Source organism: Panthera uncia, chromosome C2 (assembly GCF_023721935.1).
Source record: "Panthera uncia isolate 11264 chromosome C2, Puncia_PCG_1.0, whole genome shotgun sequence".
Classification (NCBI taxonomy): Eukaryota; Metazoa; Chordata; class Mammalia; order Carnivora; family Felidae; genus Panthera; species Panthera uncia.
Genome location: NC_064810.1, coordinates 142,666,998 through 142,690,307, shown reverse-complemented (window position 1 = coordinate 142,690,307; position 23,310 = coordinate 142,666,998). Strand labels below are relative to the sequence as shown.

Sequence of the window (23,310 nt, the reverse complement as noted above, 5' to 3'; positions counted from 1 at the left end):
CAGGAACAAGAGTTTAAAACAAGAAAATCTCAAAGCTGTAAAGACATGAAGACACGTTCAACTTTAGTTCACATTTATTGCTATTTTGATTAAAACACGGTAAATCTTCACCTATTATATTGGTAGGAAAAAGATTCAGAGTCATTATGTTGGCCAAAGTCAGGAGATGACTTCTTAAACTGGCTGGTGTAAGTGTTACTTAGGACACCGATAGGAGGAGCAGTTAGGTGAAATTTATCAAAATTCAATAAGCAAACATGCATTATTCTACCTAGCAAGTCTGCTTGACATGTTTTTCCTGTAGTTATGCTTGCATCTATGTGAAAATAGGCACAAACATAAATTTTCTTCTTTTGTGCTATTTGTAATAGTAAAGGCTTGGAAACAGCATAGATATCCATAACCTAGGAACTTGGACTATGTTTATAAAAAGTATTCCACATCTATAAAATAGAATACTATACGGCCATCAAAAATGGCAAGATGGTTTTCCTTGTACTGTTAAGAATGAACTCCAAGGTACACTGTTAAGTGAAGAAAGTCAAGGTTTAGAAGAAATGTATACTTGCCACCAATGGAGTGAAAACATAAATGTATGTTTGGGATTCAGGAACCATCTCTGGGAACATAGGAAATGCAACACACATTCTTCTGGGGGAGGAAACTAGGGTGGCTGGGCCACAGAAAAAGGAGAAACTACTTTTCACCGTGAAGCGTTTGCATTTTGTAACTGTTTGTACATACTACCAACTACAAATATAAAACAAACCAAATGTACATTAGAGAATAGTCACAATGACATTTTAAGTTTCTCAGTAGCATAAATGGCTTCATATTTTAAATATAATTACATAAAAGACAGCAAGCAAGTCAAGGATCAGATGATGATTACCTGACGCAGATAAAATTCAGGGTCCACTCCTAATTAACGTCACCAACATAAAACAAAACAAAACCACAAACAAAACGAAACAAAACAAACAAAAAAAACCCCACACTGATTTGGCATTATAGATGGGTACTTTATCGTATTCAGTGTCCAGAAACTCATCACAAACCAAATGCTCTTCAACTGGAGAATAAACAACATACAAAGTACCACAATTCAATGAACCACTCAACAACAAAAAACGATGAGCGAATGACAGATTCAACAACATGCGTGCATTTTAAATGCCTTATCGTTAGTGAAGGAAGGCTGTTTCTGAAGCCTATACACGATATGATTCCATTTAGAGAACAGTCTGCAAAAGGTAAAACTATAGGAATCGAAAACAAAGCTGTGGTTTTCAAAGGTGAAGAGGAGAAGGGACGGTTCCATAGCAAAGGGGCAGCGCAGGGGAGTTTTAGGACCTATCCTGGATCTTGATACGGTGCCCTAATAATAGAGCATTTACGTTTTATAGAAAGCTGGCAAAATAACTGTAAAGTAGATCTGGAAAACAGAAAAAAGGAATAGCTAAAAATTAAATAATAATCATTTGAAAGTAATAGCTAGAGCAGGGACTTGTTTTGTGAGATAAAATATTTTATAGGGATGCGTCGGTGGCTCAGTGGCTTAAGTGCCTGACTCTTGATTTTGGCTCAGGTTCGATCTCACTGTTTGTGAGTTCGAGCCCCATATTGGGCTCTGTGCTGGCAGTGCAGAGCCTGCTTGCGATTCTCGCTCTCTCCCTCTTTCTGCCCCTGCCCTGCTGGCACTGTCTCTGTCTCTGTCAAAAATAAATAATCTTAAAAAAATATGTATTTTATAATGACTGGATACATGTATTTGTATGACTGTTCTGTAAAGCAAGCACTCATACCACAGGTAATTAAACTAGTTAATATAGAAAAAAGGTGATATAAAATAGTATGAAAGAAATGGATTCATTTCTAAGGGCTGTTGGGATACCCGATTAAATAATCCATTTAGATACTTATTTGATACCAAATGTGCTAACGAGCTAAATGTAGGGAAAGAGTTACATTAGTGAGTGTTAATGAAATCTCTTACGTTTAAAGTGATTTTTCAAATGTTTGTTTTTGAGAGAGAGAGACAGAATGTGAGTGGGGAGGGGCAGAGAGAGAGGGAGACAGAATCCGAAGCAGGCTCCAGGCTCGGAGCTGTCAGCACAGAGCCCAAGACGGGGCTTGAACCCACAAGCTTAGAAGCTGAAGTTGGATGCGTAACCGACTGAGCCACCCAGACGCCCCATAAATTGATTTAAAAAAAAAAAAGGCACAATGGAAAACATGATTTCTCGTAAAAAATAAACTATTATTGGTAAAAAAAAAAAAAAAATGGAAGTAAAAGTCAAACAGTAAGCCCCAGGAAAAAACTTGCAGGCGAAATGCGATAGACAGATGCTTAATATACCAAATATAGAATGCGCTTCATTACAACAATAGGTTTAGATCAAATTCATTGTTATTTTTAAAAAATCTCAACTGGATAGAACTTACCCCTGAGTAGTTTAAAATCATACCCAATGAAACCAAACCAGCTTCACCTAGTTCTGTTCAATTCAAAGGGCTCATCAAGATCCGGTCTGGTCATCTGCACCTGATTTTAACCAGCACTAATTAGCTCTGATCAATTCGAACTCAAACATATTGATTGGAATTTTTATAGTATCAAGAATTTCCAAAAGCATCAGCTTGGTTCTGCTTAGTGAGGATCTTCCAATCTCTATCTTTTGATGTCCTCTAGAATATTTATTGATGCTTCTCCTCTAGGTGACATTGATCATTCCCTCTTTTTACTTCCAGTCCTTGGCATCTTTATGACACCCCTTCCACTGTGTGCTTATCCCTGAAAATATATTCCTATGTCTAGTCCACACTCAAATTAAAAATATGTGCTTAATGGAATGAAGAAAAAAACACATGTCTACTAGTATAAAGGATATTGAATTGCCACAAGGTAAACTAGGCTCTCAAGTATTCTACGTTTTCTGTGTCTTCAAATCATTGAACTATATGGATTTTTCTACCATGTCATTAAGATTTGATTTTTTTTTAGCCTTAATCTAGGATTGCTAGGATTGTTTTCACCCCAGTAGATATTACTTTCTTTCATGACTGAGATTTGCAGCCTCTTTGTAACCACAGGAGGAATTCTATTCAGTTGTGTGAATTAGGTACCTGTGATAAAAGTTGTCTGAATTAGGTACCTGTGATAATTGTTTTTCTAAGTGGTACTTCTCAGCCTAAAAAAAAAAAAAACAGTAATGATAGCAAGACATTTTCTCTCCAGTATCTCAGGAATGAAAGGAATAAAAAACATGATCAGGTTCCATTTAGTTTCCATGGCTCCTTTGGCCCATCCAGTGAAAGGATAGCATATAGAAGGAGAAAAACCAAAGAGTCTGTAATTCTTCTCACTGAAGCTTCTTAATAATGTGCCTTTTCTTCTGGACCCAGCTATTAACACTTATATACAGCTCAAACCAGAAAAAAAAAAAAATTCTACAGCTTAGGTTTTGAAGAAAGATTGTTTCTCCAAAGGAAGTTTCTACAAATAGGTTACCTTTTCTTTACAACAAAAGAACCACTTATCAAACTCTAATATAGAAACCAAATGCATGGCTTGCTGAAGTTGATAGCCAAATATTTCCACTCTTCTAAAAACCAGAAGGAGTATGAAAGTAAGCAACTGAGTCTCCAGGAAGAAGGCTCTGAATAGACTAAAGGAATGAAACATTTACCTCAATACAGAATAGTAATATTCATTCTGTTTCGCAAACAAGGAGGAAACCTGGCCCCCCATTTGGGAATGGAGAGGAAAAACATGACTGGGAAGAGATACTGGATTTCTTGCTGATCTCTTCTCCTATAATACTTCCCCCCTCCACTCAAGAAAACTAGAAAAGACATTATGATTCAGTATAACCAATAAGTAAATAAGTGTAACCTAAATAGCTCTTAGTACTTATTAGGCACATGACAAGAGCTCTATTTAGTCTAATTTATTTAATCCACAGTCACCTCACAACAATAGTACAGAAAGGAACTATGATTACTTCCATTTTACCAATGAGGAAATTGAGGCACAGAGGGGTTGAGTAATTTGCCCAAGGTCACACACCTAGTAAGTGGCAGAACTACATCCTGGGATCAATGAGCCCACTTACCGGGTCTGTGTCTGGGCAATTTACATGAATTCTGTAAGTGCCAGCCTCCTCATCTAGAATGGAGCAGTGTGCTTTCCCTAAGGGCACTTTGAGGATGAAATAGAATAATACACACGACACTGAACACCATGTTTGGCATATAATAACCCTTGTCTTTTCTCCCGGCACTAAAAATGTTCATTGCTAAGACGTGGAGACAGCTGAACAAAGATATTCTCTGGCTCTAACTCTATCTTTTGTTCCTTCAAGCTTTATAGAGGCATATTGGACATACAGTGTTGTATAATTTTAAGGTGTACAAGGTGTCGATTTGATACACAAACTGCAAATTTGATGCATGTGTCCTGCAAAACATTTACCACCCTAGCATTATCTAACACCTCTTCTGTCTTTTAGGAGACTTTGGTGGCAAAAATTGAAACTGAAGTAATCACGTATAAAGAATAACAAGAGAAATACTCCACAGGCAGACGAAAAGCAGAAAGACAAATATGGAGAAACTGGAAATGCTTCAGTCTTGAAGTTAAAACAGGAAATTCAAAGACAGAATTGATCTTCTCTGCAGAAGTCCAAATAGCGTAAAATAATTCTACGGAATCCAGGATGAATATTTTTCTGTGCCAAACCTGACAAAGGCAGGAAGAGATTAACAATGCAAACAAAACAGCTTGATGAAAATTTTCTGAACGAATGGATGACAAAGGTCAAGGGGAGAAACTCTTGGTGCTATTGATAAAGGACTTCATTAAGCCCTCAGGGAAAACAGGTATAAATATTTATTCGAACGACAATTCAAATCAATATAAAGGTTAATGAATCCATTCTGTTCATGGCACGGGCACTAGAGCCCCCATCCGCTACAAGGACACAACCTGCAAGCTTTAGAAAAAGAGACCTTTAAAAAACTACAGCTATTTTCTGCAATGATCTTAATCAGAAAAAAAAAAAAATAGGTCGAATTGCCAGCTATAGAATTAATTGTAACAACCAACAGGATAGTTGGTATTCCACCCACTTATTTTATATTCTTAATGTTTCTTTTAATTTCCAGAGGCTATTGCTTTTTTTGTCTTTGTTTTTGCTTGTTTGTTTTGTTTGTTGTTTTTTGTTTGTTTGAAATTCTGGAGACAGGAGCAATGGAAAATAAGAGGTAGAATGGAAAGAGAATTTAATCTTGAGGAGAAAGAAAAGGATTCTTGTGCTTTTGAACACTGTCTTCCATCCCCAAAGAAAGCTTTTGACATTTAAATGTTTTACAATTTACGAAGAGGAAGAAATGTAAAAATATGTCTATACGGAGTCATCATATTTGACGATTTCTGCATTCATTTTACAAGCATTTACTAATTGAATGCCTTATTAGGAGACAATTAAGATAGTATTAAGAAATCACACTGGAATCATGAGCTCAACTTTTTTTTTTTTAATTCAATTCAGTGTCTCTGTTAAGCATCTCCTATGTTCAAATGCCAGGCATCGGAAGAGACACAGGGATTAAAAAAAGCATAATTCTGCCATCCAGTGGGGTAAGGTAAGTATACAGTGACTGCCAAAAGAGACTACATATCACAAATGGACAACTACTGTAGGAGAAAGCAATTTGATGTGATGTCCTGAGAGTTAAGAGTGGGGGTGAGGAGTTGAGAGGGTTAGAGATTAGGAAAATCTGCATGAAAATTATATTCAGTGGTTAGCAGGATTTCTTTGGGAAATGAGAGTAGAGAAAGGAAATTCTAGGCCCTGTAAACTGGAGGTACAAAGATATACCAAGAAATCATTATAAGAGATTTGTGATTATACATGTTTTTGCAGTCCTTTTACCTAAAGTAAAGACTCTCTGCGTTAACAAGACCATGTTGGTCCTATCAGAAGTGTGACAAGTGTTTATGGATCTGGGAGTCACTAGAGCAAATTTCAAGTAAATATATATCTGTTGCTATACTATATTCTTTCCAGTCATCCCAGAAAACTATGGAGCTCCAAGCTGGACATTTTTCATTAAATGGATCCCATTCGAGGCTGAAATATGGCAGCTGTGGGCAAATGGTGTAAGACTTGAGGGTGGTCTTTACCTAGCAAAAAGGGAGGTATACTTTATATAGTCCATGTACCAGGTAATGCCCATCCATGACTATCGTTCATAGACTTCCACATTTAAATGTTATTTCCAGCCTAGAGAATAGATTTTGATGAATTGATTTTCATGATGCTAACAGGTGCTAGTAACAGCAGTAATGTCTCCCACTTCCTGCCAGAACTTCTGTAGAGCTTTACAAAGTTAATCCTGGTAACACTTTTGTAAAGGAGGCACTATAAACATCGAATGCAAACAGTAGGTTCCACGAGGAACTTGACAAAAGTCTACATAACTTGCTCCAGGTCAACAGGTAAAGAGACAGAGCCAAACTCTAACCAAACCCATCAGTCTCCATAGGACAAGATGGTATTCTCGATGGTACACGTTCTCTCACCACTTAAATTCAGAGGAAGAAGAGTGTCCCGGCCATGAGGCTCTCATAGAAAGCACAGCCCAAGCTGGATGGGGGTTGTTCTTTAACAGTGTATAGACCCAGCAAAGACGTAAAACACTTTTCTTGAGTTGAGAGAAATGAAGAGGCTGTCGAGGGGTATAAGCAAATACCAAATTATGTCTTTTCAAAACCAATCACAGGAGAAATTTTACCTTAAATTTTGTCATCTATTACATGGATATGTTGGGTTAAAATCATAACAAGTTATGAAGGATGTCTAGAGGGCGCTTTTCTTAGAGGTCTTTCGTACTAGGTTAAGATTACAGAAATCATGATCTAGGGACTACCTAATCAGAGACTTTATCATTTCTGAAAAACAAATTAAGACTTTCTGTGAACACTAATAGTACATAGTGTTCAGTAAGTTACATGTTAGCGTTCACAATATCATAACTATTACTATATTAGTATTATTACTTATTAACAACTAGCAAACCTGGAAGCCTATATCCGAGATGCATCCCACACAGAACTCCGTGGTGCGGTCCAGCCATGAGATGAGCGCTGAATGAAATTAGCAGTGAGCAAAAGAAATGACACAGAACAGCTCTTATGATGAGAGCTCCCATGTCCTATCTGTGGTTAGCCTTGTGGCTCTTAGACATTAGCCTTAAACTCTTCCTAAATTCTGGTAGACTCACACACCACTCACAAATTACAGTTACACTTCCGCAATCTCAGCGTAACACACATGCTGCGTATACACAGTTTCAATAAAACATTCACATAGTCTGTCAAACTACACACTCTTTGCTAATAAGATGGTCATGTAAGTGTTCAGAAGAATAACCAATGACTCTGTATCTCAAAAGACCCCCACCGAAACAAACATTCACTACAGTTTAAGTAATCTGCATGCTTGTTTTCAAAAAACAGTAGTGTAGGGGCACCTGGGTGACTAAGTTGGTTAAGCTATTGACTTGATTTCGGCTCAGGTCATGATCTCCTGTGGCGTGAGATCACGTCAGGGCTCAGCACTGATCTCCCTCTCGCAGGCGCTCTCTCTTTGTCTCAAAATAAATAAATAAACTTAAAAACAAAACAAAATAAAACCAGTAGTGTAACTCATTATTTTTTAATTCCTCCACTTAAAACAGCTGTCTAGAACACATCCAGGTTTGCAAAGTAAGTTCAGAAAGATGAGAGGACATTTTATTTATTTAAAAAAATTTTTTTTTAATGTTTATTTACTTTGAGGGAGAGAGAGACAGAGTGCGAGCAGGGGAGGGGTAGAGACAGAGGGAGACCCAGAATCCGAAGCAGGCTCCAGGCTCAGAGCTGTCAGCACACAGCCTAACGCGGGACTCAAACTCACAAGCTGTGAGATCATGACCTGAGCTGAAGTCAGACGCTCAACCGACTGAGCCATGCAGGCGCCCCAAGATGAGAGGACATTTTAAACTTCACCTTTACCCTGGTTATTTTCCTTAATCTTTTCTAATTCCGAGAAGATAAAAGGGCTTGATTCTGAATTTCTGCTTTATATCCGTGGCAATCAAAGTTGTGTCTGTTTGTTTATTTGTTTTTGTCTCAGGACCTCCTTACGCTCTTAAAAATTATTGCGGACCTCAAAGAGCTTCTGTTGACACAGGTTATATCTATTGATATTTGCCATTTTAAAAATCTAGTTAAAATAGCAATAAACCCACCATATGATAGGTGACACATTTTTATTTTTAAAAAATCAAAAATGAAATAAAAATAAGTGTTGACTTGGTTCATATTTTTGCAAATCCCTGTAATGTCAGGTTTAATAGAAGACAGCTGAACTCTCATATCTGCTTCTTCATTCAAGCATATCACACATCACGTAACTTCTAGGAAACTCCACTCTATACTCATGAGAGAATCCGAGTGAAAAGGGAAATAATGTGTCAGGATTATGGAAATATTTTGACCTTGCAGACCACCAGTAAGGATCTCAGGAACCCCATAGTCTGAACCACTGTTTGGCTCAAACTAACCATGTCATCTTAAAGTGATTGCACATAAAATAGGTTAGTTTCAATATTTGGCTTTAATGCTTGTGTACCTTAAGAGCTTTTGTATGAAAACCTCATTATCTTATATACTGGTACAATTTTGATTCTTTTGAATGGACCTTTATCAAGACATACGATTAGCCAAGCCATCCTACCAACCAGTGGTCTACTCATTCACAGGACATGGGATTGCAATTCTATCTACGTTTGCAAATGTTTCATCAGTAGTCAACCTGTCCATGCTTTTCCCAGAGAAGCCTGTTACCCATCAATAACTGCTATCTCACTTGGAGTGTGTCTAGTGCGTTCATCTTCCGGAAAGCCAAGGAGACTTTGGAGATAGTGTATGTCATACTCTGGTGTTCTCATCAGGAGCAAAAGAACTGGGGTATAGATACCCCAACACCAGTCACACATTGTTTAAGGGCTGCCTAACCACGGGAATGTAACTTCCTAGGCACTTCTGACTCTCTTTTTGATAGGCAAATAGGCTGCTGCAACCAAAAGCCAGTCCACCTACAAGGATAGTGGGGTGCTGGCTGAAGGCCATCAGGCAAGCACCCTGGGAGTGCTAACACCTGCTCTAATAACAAACAGCGAGAAATTAACTTCGACTGTGGATTCTATTTACTTTCGGGCATTTCAGTGACTCAACTAGTGTAGCTGTTTAATAAAACTTCTGGTCCCAAATAAGTCCCACTCTCAGTTCACGAGGAAAAGGCTCTGTTTTCACACTAACAGCCTCCTGACCTGCTTCAGGGTTTCAGTACACCTTTAGCTGAGAAATACATTTTTTGTAAAGTCACTGAAAGTTTTTTTTAACACCCTAAGTAGTAAGAATTATCTATGTATCTTTGTTAACTGATAATAAGAATCCAGTTACCTCCCTAGATTTTTATTTGTGTCTCCAAACTAAGTTTTCAGATGGGACTCAAAATTAAGAGCTTCAGGATACCCTTTATTTTGTGGGGCAATAAGTTGGGAGTAGGAACATCATCTATGCTTTAGATATAATCATCTAAAATTTACAGCTGATATCTGCTATACAACCTCTATGATCTCTTCTAAGCCATAATAATCTTTCAATAGCATGGGGTGCCTGGGTGGCTCAGTTGGTTAGGCATCTGACTTCAGCTTGGGTCGTGATCTTGTGGTTCATGGGTTCAAGCCCCGCGTCAGGCTCTGTGCTGACAGCTCAGAGCCCGGAGCCTGCTTGGATTCTGTGCCTCCCTCTCTCTCTCTGCCGGTCTCTTGCTCACACTCTGTCTCTCACTCTCTCAAAGGTAAATAAACATTAAAAAAATCCTTCAATAGCAGGAACAATTGAAAGCAAGTATTAAGGTTGAAACCTAAGAGATACACATTTGCATGAATTTAGATTTACAAGTGGTATAGTTTTCTTGGCATATTTTATGGAACCAGATAGTGTGAATTAACACGTGATTTCTTTGAGTCAAAAATAATGTGCTCTGAGATCTAAGCATCCACCCCCAAAGACTCTCTTTTAAGATGTCCAACAGTCATCCATTTTATATATCCTGATGAGAAAGTACAAAGAAACTGTAAAGTCAAAATAATTAACAAGATAGATTTTTCCCCCTCTGTTTAACATACACACAACCCAAATGATACAAAGAAGATGAAAAATAGGAGAAACTAAGAAAGTTCTCCAGAGGCTGTTTAGTAATGTAATTTAGAAATAGGGTGGTGATATTCAGTTGAAAGAACTTCTGCATTAGTGTATTAGTTTTCAGTTGCAGTAGCAAACTAACAAAAAACTTAGGGGCATAAAACAACACAAATTTACTATCTTAGAGTTCTGTAGGTCACAAGTCCTACACAGACCCCACTGGGCTGCAATCAGGATGTGAATAGGGCTGAGTCCCTCTATGGAAGCTTTAGGGGAGAATCCAATTCCTTGCCTGTTTCAGCTTCCAGAGACTGCCCACATTTCCATCTTCAAGGCCACCAATGGTGGGTCAGGGCCTTCTCAGACCACATGACTCTGATCCCTTCTTCTGCCTCTCACTGCCGTTCTTAAGGACCCTTGTCATTATATAGGGTCCACCTAAAATAATACAGAATAATTTCCCTGCTTTAAGGTCAGTTTATCAGCAAGCTTAATTCCAAATGCAGCCTTAATTCTTCTTTGCCATGGAACATAACGTATTAACAGGTAGTGAGGAATAAACAGAGATATTTGGGGGAGAGGGAGCATTATTTTGTCTACCCCAAGCAGTTATTTACTTATTTAACAAATACTTATTAGTACTCTTCTGTGACAGGCATTGGTTAGACGCTTGAAACATAAATAGCAAGGTGCAATCCTTGCATTGAAAGACTTGATAGGCTAATTGTTTAAGGGTAAAGGGAAAGATAAACATCAAAGTCCTTTTTTAGAAAAATGTATAATCTAATGGGACAGATGTGCCTTTGAAATATATGAAGTCTTAAAAAAAATGATCACAAGCATGCCAGTTTCCTATGAAGGGGTTTTTTACTGTACTGAAAAATAACTAAAATAATAATAAATGAATTGATTCATCATTCCCAGGCTTAAAGAGGTAAGAAATCAGAGAAAATAGTTGTAAGGTAAACAAATGATGGCTGGTTCAGAGCTTGCCTAATGAATGTCTTCATGTATATTCCTCTTAAAGCATTTTCTTAAATTTTGCAGACTTTTCATTGTAAATATTAGGTCATAAATAATGAGCTGTGTGCATGGTAGGCTTCTTGACGGTTACTGGGACAGAGTGGCAAGTATTTGATTCAGGATACCATCCATTTATCCAAATTTGGCTAAAATGCACTTTGAAATCAATCCTATTAAATGAGATTCTAGATTTAGAAATGCACTTAATTATTCAGAGCTTCATTTCTATGGCTTGTGTCTTAATTGGCCGTAGGCCACTCAACCCTTCTGCTTGCTAATAGAACTCATTCGGACAGACACTAAATGGTTTAACACTCATTAGTGATGCTGACAGAAGGCAAAGCCCAACATCATCGTTGAAATAAAATTTAGGTTTTGCAATTTATTTTTTAAGTTTTTACTGTGAAATCTTTAGTGCAGAAATTTGGAAGACCTGAATGGATTATTTTAGAAATAAGAGATGGAGATGGTTTGTGACTCTGGAGATGCATAGAAAACCTCTTCATTCTTCCTCTCTATTCCATGAAATTACAGTTGCTTTAAAAAATCAGATTCTGGAGCCAAGTGGCAACTTCAGACACACTCTGCTAGCACTTGTTGGTGCTTATACGTAATTATGGAAAATACATGGCCAGCAAAGCATATTGACCATATTGTACTGATTAAACACAATAGATTTTTCAATATTGCATTATAGTAGGAATAATAAGCCAATGTCGTACTTCCTCTGGGCAGGGAAAAGCAACATTATGTCAGCATAGAATAAGATTGTCTGTTTATTCTCAAGATATTCACTTTTTTTTTTATGTGAAAAAGAGAAAAAAGAAAAAGGCAACAAAAGGACAGCATGGGAATAGTGCTTAACTAGATCCAGTGGCACGAAGTTCAGAACTAGACCTAACTTCAGTATAAGTTAGGCAGGACCATTTGCCATGTGAGAACACAGAATTAATCATTGTGCTGTCCAAGAGTCAATGAGTTCTTCAAAGAAAAAACATTTAGACTGTCAAGATAATGCCTTAAAAAGCAGTCTTGGAAAAAAAAAAAAAGAAAAGGCTTTTCAAAAAGTGACTAGAGTCTTTTTCCAAGTAAGCTTCCTTTTCTCATGAATATTTAGTATTCTCTCTGTATATTTCGATATACATGTGTCACAGAAAACTTTGCTAACAATTAAGACAAGATTCAAAGATTTATCTCAATGTTTTCCTCCAAGTTTGATGATGCACAGAAGCTGTGTATCAACCCTACACCCTCAGGAAGTTCGTCAAAATGAATACAAGCATGAGGGTCATTCAATTCATGGAATTGTACATCAACACCAAAGAACATTTACCAAGAATCTACACTGAGTTGAGCAATAGCTCTTGAAGCAGCAAAAATAGAAAAACAAAAACAACAAAAACGAACAACAACAACAACAAACCCCAGTGTAACCAACTCAGAATGAAATAAATAGACAAAAAATTACCTCAGCACTGCTCACACTTTCCCACCTGCTCCAGGGCAGATTAGAACTTCAGAGAAAGTCAAGGAAAGTTAAGTAAGGGGATCTCCAGTGTTGCTGAAAACTTCCAACATTCTAATCTGAAACCTCCAATTGTCCAGCTAAAGATATCTCTGTTTCCCTTACGCCAGCTACAGCCATCCTCACACTGGACCTCATTATCAATGCCTACCACTCCACATTCATCCAGGACCCAAACCTTGCAGGTTCCTTTCTCTGTGGCCCTAATTTTCTATGCTTGCATCCCACCTCCACTTTGCTGGCATTTTGACTGTTGTCTAGTCTTCCATTGTCTCCACAATTTCAGCCACCATCCACCTCTTCCCATCCTCAGTTATTTTAAGGTCAGCCATGTCACTGTGTCACTGGTGGCATTTTGTCCTTACCTTCTTCCATCCGTCTCTTGTTTAACTGAATCCCGGAGTACCATGTATCTACTACTATTCATCTTATCATCCTAAGTATGTGGTACATAAGTGCTGCTGTTAAAAAAAAAGTCACTAAAACAACGTATTTTGTCTATCAAATTCCCTTTACCACTTTAGCCCGTCTACTTTCTTCTACGGTCAGAATTTTTTTTTTTTAATGTGTTTGTTTTTTGTTTTTGTTTTTTTATGGAGGCAAAGAGAGCAAGTGCGTCAGGGGCAGAGAGAGAGGGAGAGAGAGAAATCCCAAGCAGGTTCCAAGCTGTCAGCACAGAGCCCCAATGTAGGGCTCAAACTCATGTACTGTGAGATCCTGACCTGAAACCAAGAGTCGGATGCTTAACCAACTGGGCCACCCAGGCACCCCAATGGTCAGAAATTTTAAATCAACATACAGTTCCCCATCACAATTCTGGGAACACCTATTTTAATTTGACTTTTCCCAAATCAGAGCTTGGGACAAGGTTGTAGTTTATTTGGGAGATGACACCAGGAAGAAGATATAATACAAAGGGAAAAGAAAGGCAGAGAAGAATGAAAAGCCAATAAAAGACATCTCACTGAGCTTGTGTTACCACTGTGGACAACCCCCTAAGGAATCTTGCAGAATGTGACTCAGAATAGTCCCTCCAAAGGATGAGAGGCTCGATCTTAATCACTGACTCCCATAGCTCATTAATTGAGGGTTGTCCCCAGAAGTGAAAACTCTCCCAAAGTTTGCAGAAAACCTATGCTGTATTGGGTGAGCTTTTATAGATATTGCCCTGAGGTAGAAAGATGGAGAGATTCAGTAGACGCTCGAGATGGAATGCTTCCAGGGTGAACAGAGGCTGCCTGCTTCATTTGCAGCTGTAATCACATGGGGGGGAAGAGGTGAGCATGGGGCACACTAGCCATTGCAATCCTTTCTAACCTTCTCAAGATGAACCCTTTACCTTCCCTGTCAGGCTTCTCATTTCCCATATTTAGCAATTTAATCATCTTTGCCTACTTTCTCCCTTATCTAATCAGTAACCAACTCAAACTTTCACAGTATCAAATGTGGCTCCGTAGGAAGGTTGAGAAATGATTGACCAAGTCTACATCAAAGAATTCATACAGGTTCTAAGACTCTACTGATGATGTCATGGTCAGGCTACTCTGCAAAGTTCACTAATAATACTCCAACAGTGTTTCATCCTGAGGCAACTAACTATGTATTTGGTACCTAGAAATAATCAAGAAGGTATCCCTAACATTATAAATGAGAGGCTTCCCAGAAAGTAGCTTCTGAATATGGCAAACAACCTCTTATTAATGAGAAATCTAAACTGACACCCAGTTGGGGATTGCAGTATTTACACAGTTTATCATGCCAATGATGTTTTGGTTTCACAAAGATGAAAAGCTCAGAGGTAGGCAATGCTTCAACCAAGTAAAACCATAAAAATATATTTTTGCTAAAGTGGATACCACAATACTTTTCTATTTTTTGCCTTTTACACAACTGCCATATTTGTTACATCGGTGCTTAAGAGACTGGTATCACTGAGGAAACACTGATCGTAAGGGTCTGCAACATCCTCTGATCAAAATGTGTATACTATTGCTCAACTATTCAGAATTTTGTATGTCTTTAGGTGAATATAAATTTCACTTAAATACATTGCTAAGATTTTACTTTGGGGAAAGTTTGAAATGTAAACAAATGACATTTATTTTCATGTTCTTTAAAAAACAATTAACCAGACCTTAAGTATTTTTCCTCACATGCTCCCTTGAAACATACATATACATCCACAAACATACACATTTTTCATTTACATAAACACAAAATAGTAAAATTTATGTCAGAGCATCCATAAGGCACTTTTATTTATTAGAAAAATACGATTCCTCTATCATTCATGTGGTTGTCTAAATTTCTGCTGGTCACAAGCTTTGTTACAATTAAAAACATCTCAAAATATGGTGAGCTCTCTCTCTACCTTTCCCTACTTCTTGAAGTTCAATTGGGGCTAGAAATGATCATGTAAAGAGTAAGAAAATCATACCAAAAGTGGATTATTCCATTTTCTTCTGCAAAGGCTGCTCCACTGATAGGAACATGTGCTTACAGGCAAAAGTCTAGTTTGAGAGCAAAACATGATTTATTTTTCTACAAACTAGCCTGCGTGTTCCATTCATCAATACATGTCCTTACATGTGGAAGCCTTTCCACATGGTGCATCACTCTGCTCCGGGGGCTCTTTGGAAGTGAATCTTTCAAGTTTGTGCCCTACAGATCCCTGAAGTGTCTGGGAACTTACCCTTTGCTTTTGCCAGAGGTTTGAAAATGAAATGCTTTGGGCCTGCACAATGTTGCTATGCAATTCATTATGGGACAAAGAAACGTCTGGGGTTAGGCAGGCAAGCAACTAATGATCCTTCATTTTGTCCAGAAAACATCAAGATCGATATGTAGGACATGCAACATTTATGGAACACTGTGTTTTCTTTTCCCTCTAGGGGAAGGAAAAAATACTAGATGCTCACTTTCTGCAGATGGCTACATGATCGACACTGGCCTCTCCTTCCTACCCGCTAGTAGCAATGCAGCCACGTGATCTTTGTTAATTTCCTGTACTGTATATACCAGAATTTAAATAACTTGATTTTTGGCATGCATAGTTTGCTTCATTGATCCAGGTAACCAAAATCTGGAGACAATGTCATAATCCAAAGTGAACAGAACTGGTTGAAGGCTCTCATATGCATCAACGATCTGTGATGTATTCATTTAAATTAGATCTTTTTATGAACAAAACGGAGGAGCCCAGAGAGAGAAAGCATGACCCAAAAGAAGATAACTGCAGTTTCCTTCCAACTCACATAATCTGTCAGCAGGAATCAAAATTAAATACTATCATAAATCATAGTTAATGAATAAACTGTTTCTAGACTGACAAATCAAAATGGAAGCAGCAACATAAATGTGGTCAATGTTATATGTCCTTGCGGATATCCCTAATGTTTTTAGAATTTGAAAGTCAGAGCAATGCCAGAGTTTTGGGTTGAATTGGATTTGTTTCTTAATCTCTTATAGAAATGACCCAGTAGGGGATTTGGAAACTAGAGGATCATCTCAGGAAAATAATTAACTTTGTATCTCCTTTAAGAGAAATCATCGACAAGGGTAACAGAAACCAATATGGCACAGTATTTGCCCAGTGACATGTAGACATTTCCCCAAGTCATTCCTAAACAGAGAAGTAAAGAATACAAATTTGGTACCAATTGTTTTCTATTTGTTTACAGTAAGATAAAAGCAGGGGTCTAGTATAGGATGATTGACTTAACATGCAATCCTTTCTATAGCTTTCTTAGGGCCTGAGAATCTCAGGTGATTATTGGATCATTGTGGGGCCATCAATCACACATCCTTAAAGCCTTACATTGAAATCATCAATGTGGGTTCCATAAAACCACAAACTTTTAAATTCAAAGATACCAAATCTTGATAATGTAGAACACTGAGATTTTTCTAATTTTGTGAATTCTACTTTAGTTGCAGGTGGGTCAGATCACTTATAGGTGGTTTTAATTAGTACACCCACAAGCAAGGACAGTCTCTCTAAAGCTATGTTAGGATTTAAAAAGTTAGGCAAGTGGTCATTTCTTTTGACAATATCAAAGGAATCATTTCCAATTTGATATCAGGGTTCATAGTGACATCCCACTTGCAGTCTTCAAGATGGAATAGAAAATTGGATGAAGATATGAGTTTTTGAAAATAACACTTCAATCATCCACAACAAATAAGCAGTGAGGACCAATAAAGGCAAACAGCATACACTCATGTTTGATTTTACCGAGTTTGACTTAATAAATGACCCAATGAGGGCATTTTACTCCTGGACTTAATACCCACATTTTGCATTATGTCTTATTTTATTCCATATCAAACTTAAATACGAAAGATGAAGTATCTTCTGTTAGTGTTTGAAACTTTTATTAAACTTTGTTTGACTCCCAATGCATAAATAACGAAATTCAAGTACTAATGATGATTAATGTCATATATCTAATTCTATTACATGGAGTACAAATCTCAGAAGCATAAACTTGTATCTTTAAGAGTTTTATAACTGAGCACAATTATTTTGCCTCTTGTGTTCCCATGAGATAAAAGTGAGTGAGAAACTCATAACCAAGTTCTTGCTATTCACAATGTTTCCATTGGGTGTAGCTATGATATTAGACAGGTTGATATCACAGCCTGCGTATTCAGGAAGGATGCCCAGACATTGGGGGATTTATAGTGACTTTCTTTGTCTGTATCATTAAATTCTATTAGTCAGCTATGTTCTATGGGGAAAACCAAATAATACAGTTTCAAATCAATCAAGTCAAGAAGGATTTCAATGTCTTTTTCTGAAAATGAAGAAATCTAAAAAACAAAAAAAACCCTGAGATGTGATAAAACTTGAGTCAACAATAATTTCTACATAATTTGCTTATTCTTAATTTTATATAACCATCTAATTCATACTTAGTTTAAATGCCTCCTTATAGATAGGCATCTGTTGGGTAAAGTGGATAGATAAGGGGAGAATCTGCTAACAATGCAACCCCTTTATTCAATGATGGGTCTGAGTAGTGTCTTAAATTGCCTTTTATGCTAAAAGGAAAAAAAAAGAAAGTATTTCTCCTCAAATGCAAGGGCAGCTTACATGCTGAGATGAAAACTGCTAACTCTTTTCTTAACAACACCATATGTCTCCAATTGGATCATAATGCAGTTGGTTCTCAAGGGAACGTTATGCATGGAAGCTAACCAGATCGAGCCACAGGCTTAGCTAGCTGTGTGTGCACTCTCTGATTAACCAGGAGATGCGACTTTGGATTTTCCAGATTATCTAAGTGAGTGTCTGAAGGGCCTTTCTCCTTTCCCAACACCCTCCCCAAACGAACCCTGACTCGCATCCCTCTACAAAAATATTTCTCTTTTTGTTCAGATTTCCTCTTCCGTGTAACCTCGATACATTTTAAGGAACTGAAATGTTCAACCCCTGAACTCTCTAACCATGGGTTTTAAATAGTGAATACATTACATAGCAAACATTACAGAAGCCCAGCATAAAAAAATCAAAAGGAAACTATTATAAGACTGAAGAGGTCACATTTCCCCCCTGAGAATCACCAAAAACAAAAGAGCAAACCAATAGACCAATATGCATTATTCAGACATTTCTTTATCTACTTATTATAATTCTTTCTTTTTATCCCTATGTTCAATCTCTAATATTTTTATGCATGAGTAAGATATATTTTTAAATTTACTTACTTGTTATTAAACACTTGCCATATATACTGCTGGCTGATTAATATCAGGTTGAGGCATTGCTAGCTTAAGTCCTAACACATAGGATGTATTCAATTCTTTATGCTGAGTGTAATCTTTTAAAGCATAAATTTATATCATCTTACGATGTACATAAAAGCTTAAGAATTTTGCCATGGCCAATGTGAAATGCCCTGGCAGAGTCAAGATTGGTGCTTCTCAAACTATCTCTGATGAAGGGACAATTTAAAAAAAAATTCAAAATGTCAGTAACTTGATATGTTTTTAAATATGAGATTATGCATTCAGATTTCATGGCAATGTCAAATTGTTACAAAAGTTTCTAAATGCTTACTCTCCCTTTCTCTACCCTTCTTGTGATGAACTGGTAGGAAATGTCTGGATACTGGCATCAGTCTGTGTACTCCACGGTGACTATCACTGTTGAGATACATTATAAAATAGAAATCAAGATACCCACATGAATGACAGGAGTCCCAAACTGCCTTCACTTGAAGTGCATTTTACACTATGATTTGCTGTGTTTTTCTCCTAATTCACTGTAGGCAATCATCAGCAGAGATTCCAAAGAAAGGCCAGAGAAGAAACACCAAGAAGGCTTTGGTAGTTTTGAGAAGAGGAGTTGCTACATACTATTAAAAAACACACAGTTACCAAAGCAACCTTTCCTTTCCAGTGACCAACCAAGGGCTTTACCATGTACTCCTTCTAACAATAACAATAAGCCTAGACACAATTGCATGATTACTTAATGGTATTTCTTACCTGGGATGCCTGGTGGTGTTTTCAGATATTTTCCATTAAAATGTTGAATTACCACTTCACATTTTTCAGTAGACTCCATTCTGGAAAAAGAGGTAAACAGGAGATCATGTACTTTCATACAGTTGTGCATGTTCCAGAAGAGTACATAAAAATGAAAAGGAAAATAGGCAAGCCGTGGAAAAGCTTGATTTGAGGATTCTACCGGAAGGGTCACCATGACCGCCATGATTAGGTGACAGAGTATCACAAACTCGCCATTGCTGAGACTATGATTTACTGCACTGAAAGTTGCCTCGGTGGATGGCTCTGTGCAGAGTTCTCTCCCAGAGGTAATACTGAGGCAGTATCTTATGTAACCCACAGAACACCGTCTGACAATTGAAAGTGCTGTAAATATCTATGGAATGTCTGAGTTACCAAACCTGAAAGGTAGGTCTTTTGGTTCTTCACAGAGAAGGCTCTGAGGCTTACACAGATGAACTACCTTGCCAATAAGGGGCAGAGTTGAGATTTTAACTAAGGCTTGTCTAACACCGAAGCTGAACTGCAGCTACTAAGCAATTGTGCTGAGGACTCCACAAAACAAGTTGACAACATGTGCTGTATTTCCACCGCCTGCAGTGTAGAGCGATGATTAATACGGTGGTAATATCAGCATCTCTGACGCTTTTATTGAAAATGCACTGGGTGAAGGTACAAAAGGGAATCATTAGGTGCCCGGAATGTGAGAGGAGAACATAAACACGTAAACTTCAGGTCCTGAACTTCCTTCATTTTGAATTTTGGAAAATCCTCTATTTTCTCCTACTAGATCTCACTATCCCTAAACTAGGTTTCTGGGGCCAAATTTTGCCATCTCACTTGCAAGCTAATGAATGAGCATTTTGAACTCTATCAATATCCTAATGTCAATATTGGCAGGGTTGCCCTATCCTAAGTAGACTCGGATTGGCAACATTTTCTAAATAATTAACTATAGTTGGGCTTTATTATTTTATGACAGTGGATGGGGAAGATAAAAATTAAAGGGCTGGTTCTGATTAAAGCAAATTAAATCCCCCAAACAGTACACTAGAGGCAAATACAAATTTGAAAAGCAGATCACACACATATGAAAGATGTGTATGAAATGTGTGAAATTTGTCTAAAAGGCAAAGTATAATTTTGGATTTTATGCTATTATTCATATGAGCTTTCTTCAAATGGAGCCCTTTAGCTCAAGTTATAAAACTTTCCTACCCCTAAATTTTCTGTGTGTTTTCAGGAGCATATTACATGCAGAGGAAACAAGATAAGGAAAAAAATATGCAAGCAAATGCCAAATAAGTTATACAATTATTATAGTTACAGGAATTCAAACGTGAGAGGAATTCCAGAAACCAGGGAAACACTGAGAAGTGGGCACAGAACGCCAAAAGGGCCCTTAGAGAAGTCATGAGGGCAGGGGGCTCACCTGACCCTGCGTCCTTTTAGAGGAGGTGAGGTAAACAGAACACTGTGCCTGAGTGGAAGGTTCCAGGGGTGTGAGGACACCAAACTCTCAGAGATAAGCTCAGAGATGCAGACAGAACATCTGAATTTTCAGGTTAAAGAGTTCTAGATAGTATCAGGAGCATGTTCCAATGGGGGGCTATAATTATTTTCCAATTCAAAATTAAAAAAAAAAAAAAGATCTTTTCTGACATACATTCCTATGAGGCATGGGATGGAGGCACATTTTTCTGTATTGATACACATGGCAAATCTCTACCTACCAAGCAACAATGACTTCCCAGGTATGAGATGAGTACAGAACGACAGAGCCAAAAATTTAGAAGAAGCCTATACTTGGTTTAAAACTCTGCTGGCACCATCTTGAAATTCTTAGTGACTTTCTAATTAGGGGTCCTGCATTTTTATCTTTCCCTGGGTCCTACAAATTATGTAGCTGGTCATGGTATGACAAGAAAGTACAGGAAACCAATCTGACTCATTAGAAAGTGCAGGAAACAAATAGGTTATTATTCATTTATCAAATGGTCCAATGGTTCCACATAGGCGTGATTTTATAGAACATCTGAAGAATGAATCAATTTTATGACTCTTTAAGCTTAATAATCTACAATTTTCATAAATAAAAATAAAAACAAAGAGAGCATTTTATTTACTGCTTAATCACAACTTCCCCAAATCAGATGATATTTGGGGTTAGGAAAACAAGATGAATCTTTCTCCATTCCAAATATCTAGGAATAGCTAAGTACAATTTTCCTAACTCCTTCAAGGTTTTCTTTTGGTGGAATCTTTTACAGTAAATCTTCCAACTTGTTATTGTTATCATTATTATTATTATTATTTTGGAAGTAGGAAACTTCCATTTCTAGGAACAAAAGAATTCTAATTTTGCTCTATCTTCCCACAGGATCTACTATCTATTGTCTCTTAGGAACAATAACCTTCCCTCCTACCAGAGACATGAATGGGAGAGGAAATGTAAGCCCTTAATTACTACAGATGTTACTTTATGGAATTTTTATTCCAGGAGAGCTACAGAATGAAAAGCTTATACCCTAGAGCCCCCTCCCTGCTCAATTTATCTCTGGATACTCATCTAGATAAAAGGCAGTTAGAATCTAAAGCTTGGTTGCATGAGTCCTACAAATCAAATCCTTTCTCTTTGTCTTAAAATGACATGGAATTCTAAATGAAGACTAAACTAGATTGGGGTGTGTGTGTGTGTGTGTGTGTGTGTGCACAGGCTTGTTAATTCTATTTAATGTGTTTTAGGAAATACAGAGGAAGCCAAAGTAGAAAATCAGGTGGCTCACCCACTCTACCCCCCTAAAATATTTTTGCTCTGGATTGAAAGCCTCAAGTCTTCCCTTTTGGATTCTAAGTATGATCATCTTTTCTTAAGACTATTTTACAACCATATCAAGCCGGATGGGGGCTGTTTCTGGTAACACAAAGACAGCGGCGTAGATTGTTCACTTTGGCTTCATTCAGATTTAACTAAGTGAATGTCTGCAGTGAGCCTTTAGAGAGTCTCGTCTCTGAAAGAATAAATGCAATAAAAGTCTGTTTTCTGTAGCTGCCGGCGCTTAGTGTCAAACCATGTTATGCTGCACCACCCAGCAGTGACAATTTCATTTTAATACACGGGGCACATTTTAACAAGGCAAAGCAGTCCCAGCAAAGGTGCAGATAGAGGAGCTATCAAGGGAAAGGCTCAGTGTTCCTCTTGCATTTTATGTGGGAACAGAACAAAAGTGAGGCTGGAGCTCTAGGGGGGAAGATACTGCATTTGAATAGCCACCTTTGGAAGAATGTGTCCATTCTCTTCTCAAGTTCACAATTAGCCACTTTGAAATGCCAGCTCAAGCTATCTGCAATCTGGCCCACGCTTCAGTTGAAACTGACACTAGCATTATGAAGTGAGTTTGAAAAGGCGGCATGCCAGACAAAGCTGCCTTTACACGTCGCTTTCAGACGGGCCACTGAATCACTACAACCACATCTATTCTTCCCAGGCGGTACCTGAACCCCCTTGAGTACCTCGGGACAGCTCGAGTGCCAGGCCAACCATTCACCCGAAGATACATTAATTAGGTTCTTACAAGGCTCCAATCATTGTATAAAGCTTCAGGGTTTTCTGTTAGGTCTGATGTTTAAATATAAATACACATTAAAGGTCCCGTTTGACATTCTTTCTTGTCTCAGTGCCTAGGAACCTGGCTTCAGTGTCATTCAAAACAAATCGCAGAATTGTGATTAAAAAAAAAAAATCCTTTTTTTTTTTTTTTTTTTTACAACAGCTACTAAGGGGAACCAGTTTCACAGCCAATACAATTCCCACAGGCAAATTACATCAGAGGAGAGCTTGATCCAGTATTAGTAGAACGTTCTGGGTCAGACTTAACACACCAAGGTGGAAGAGAACTTTGCAAAATCATCTGCAGCCTATCTATCTCACCTCAACAGAGCATCTCTCAGTTTATGATCTTGAAGCAATAAGCATTATTAACCATATATT

At 37.7% G+C, this 23,310-nt stretch overlaps 1 protein-coding gene across 9 annotated transcripts in view; it reads right to left on the bottom strand.

The window, feature by feature from the left end:
* RBMS3 (RNA binding motif single stranded interacting protein 3) overlaps window positions 1–23,310 on the bottom strand; it is a 708,926-nt gene that overhangs the window by 236,332 nt on the left and 449,284 nt on the right. For all 9 annotated transcript variants that reach the window (XM_049629878.1, XM_049629869.1, XM_049629873.1 and 6 more), the window contains one exon: window positions 19,299–19,378. In XM_049629878.1, the coding sequence (XP_049485835.1) occupies window positions 19,299–19,378 (80 nt within the window). The remainder of the gene's footprint in view (window positions 1–19,298; window positions 19,379–23,310) is intronic.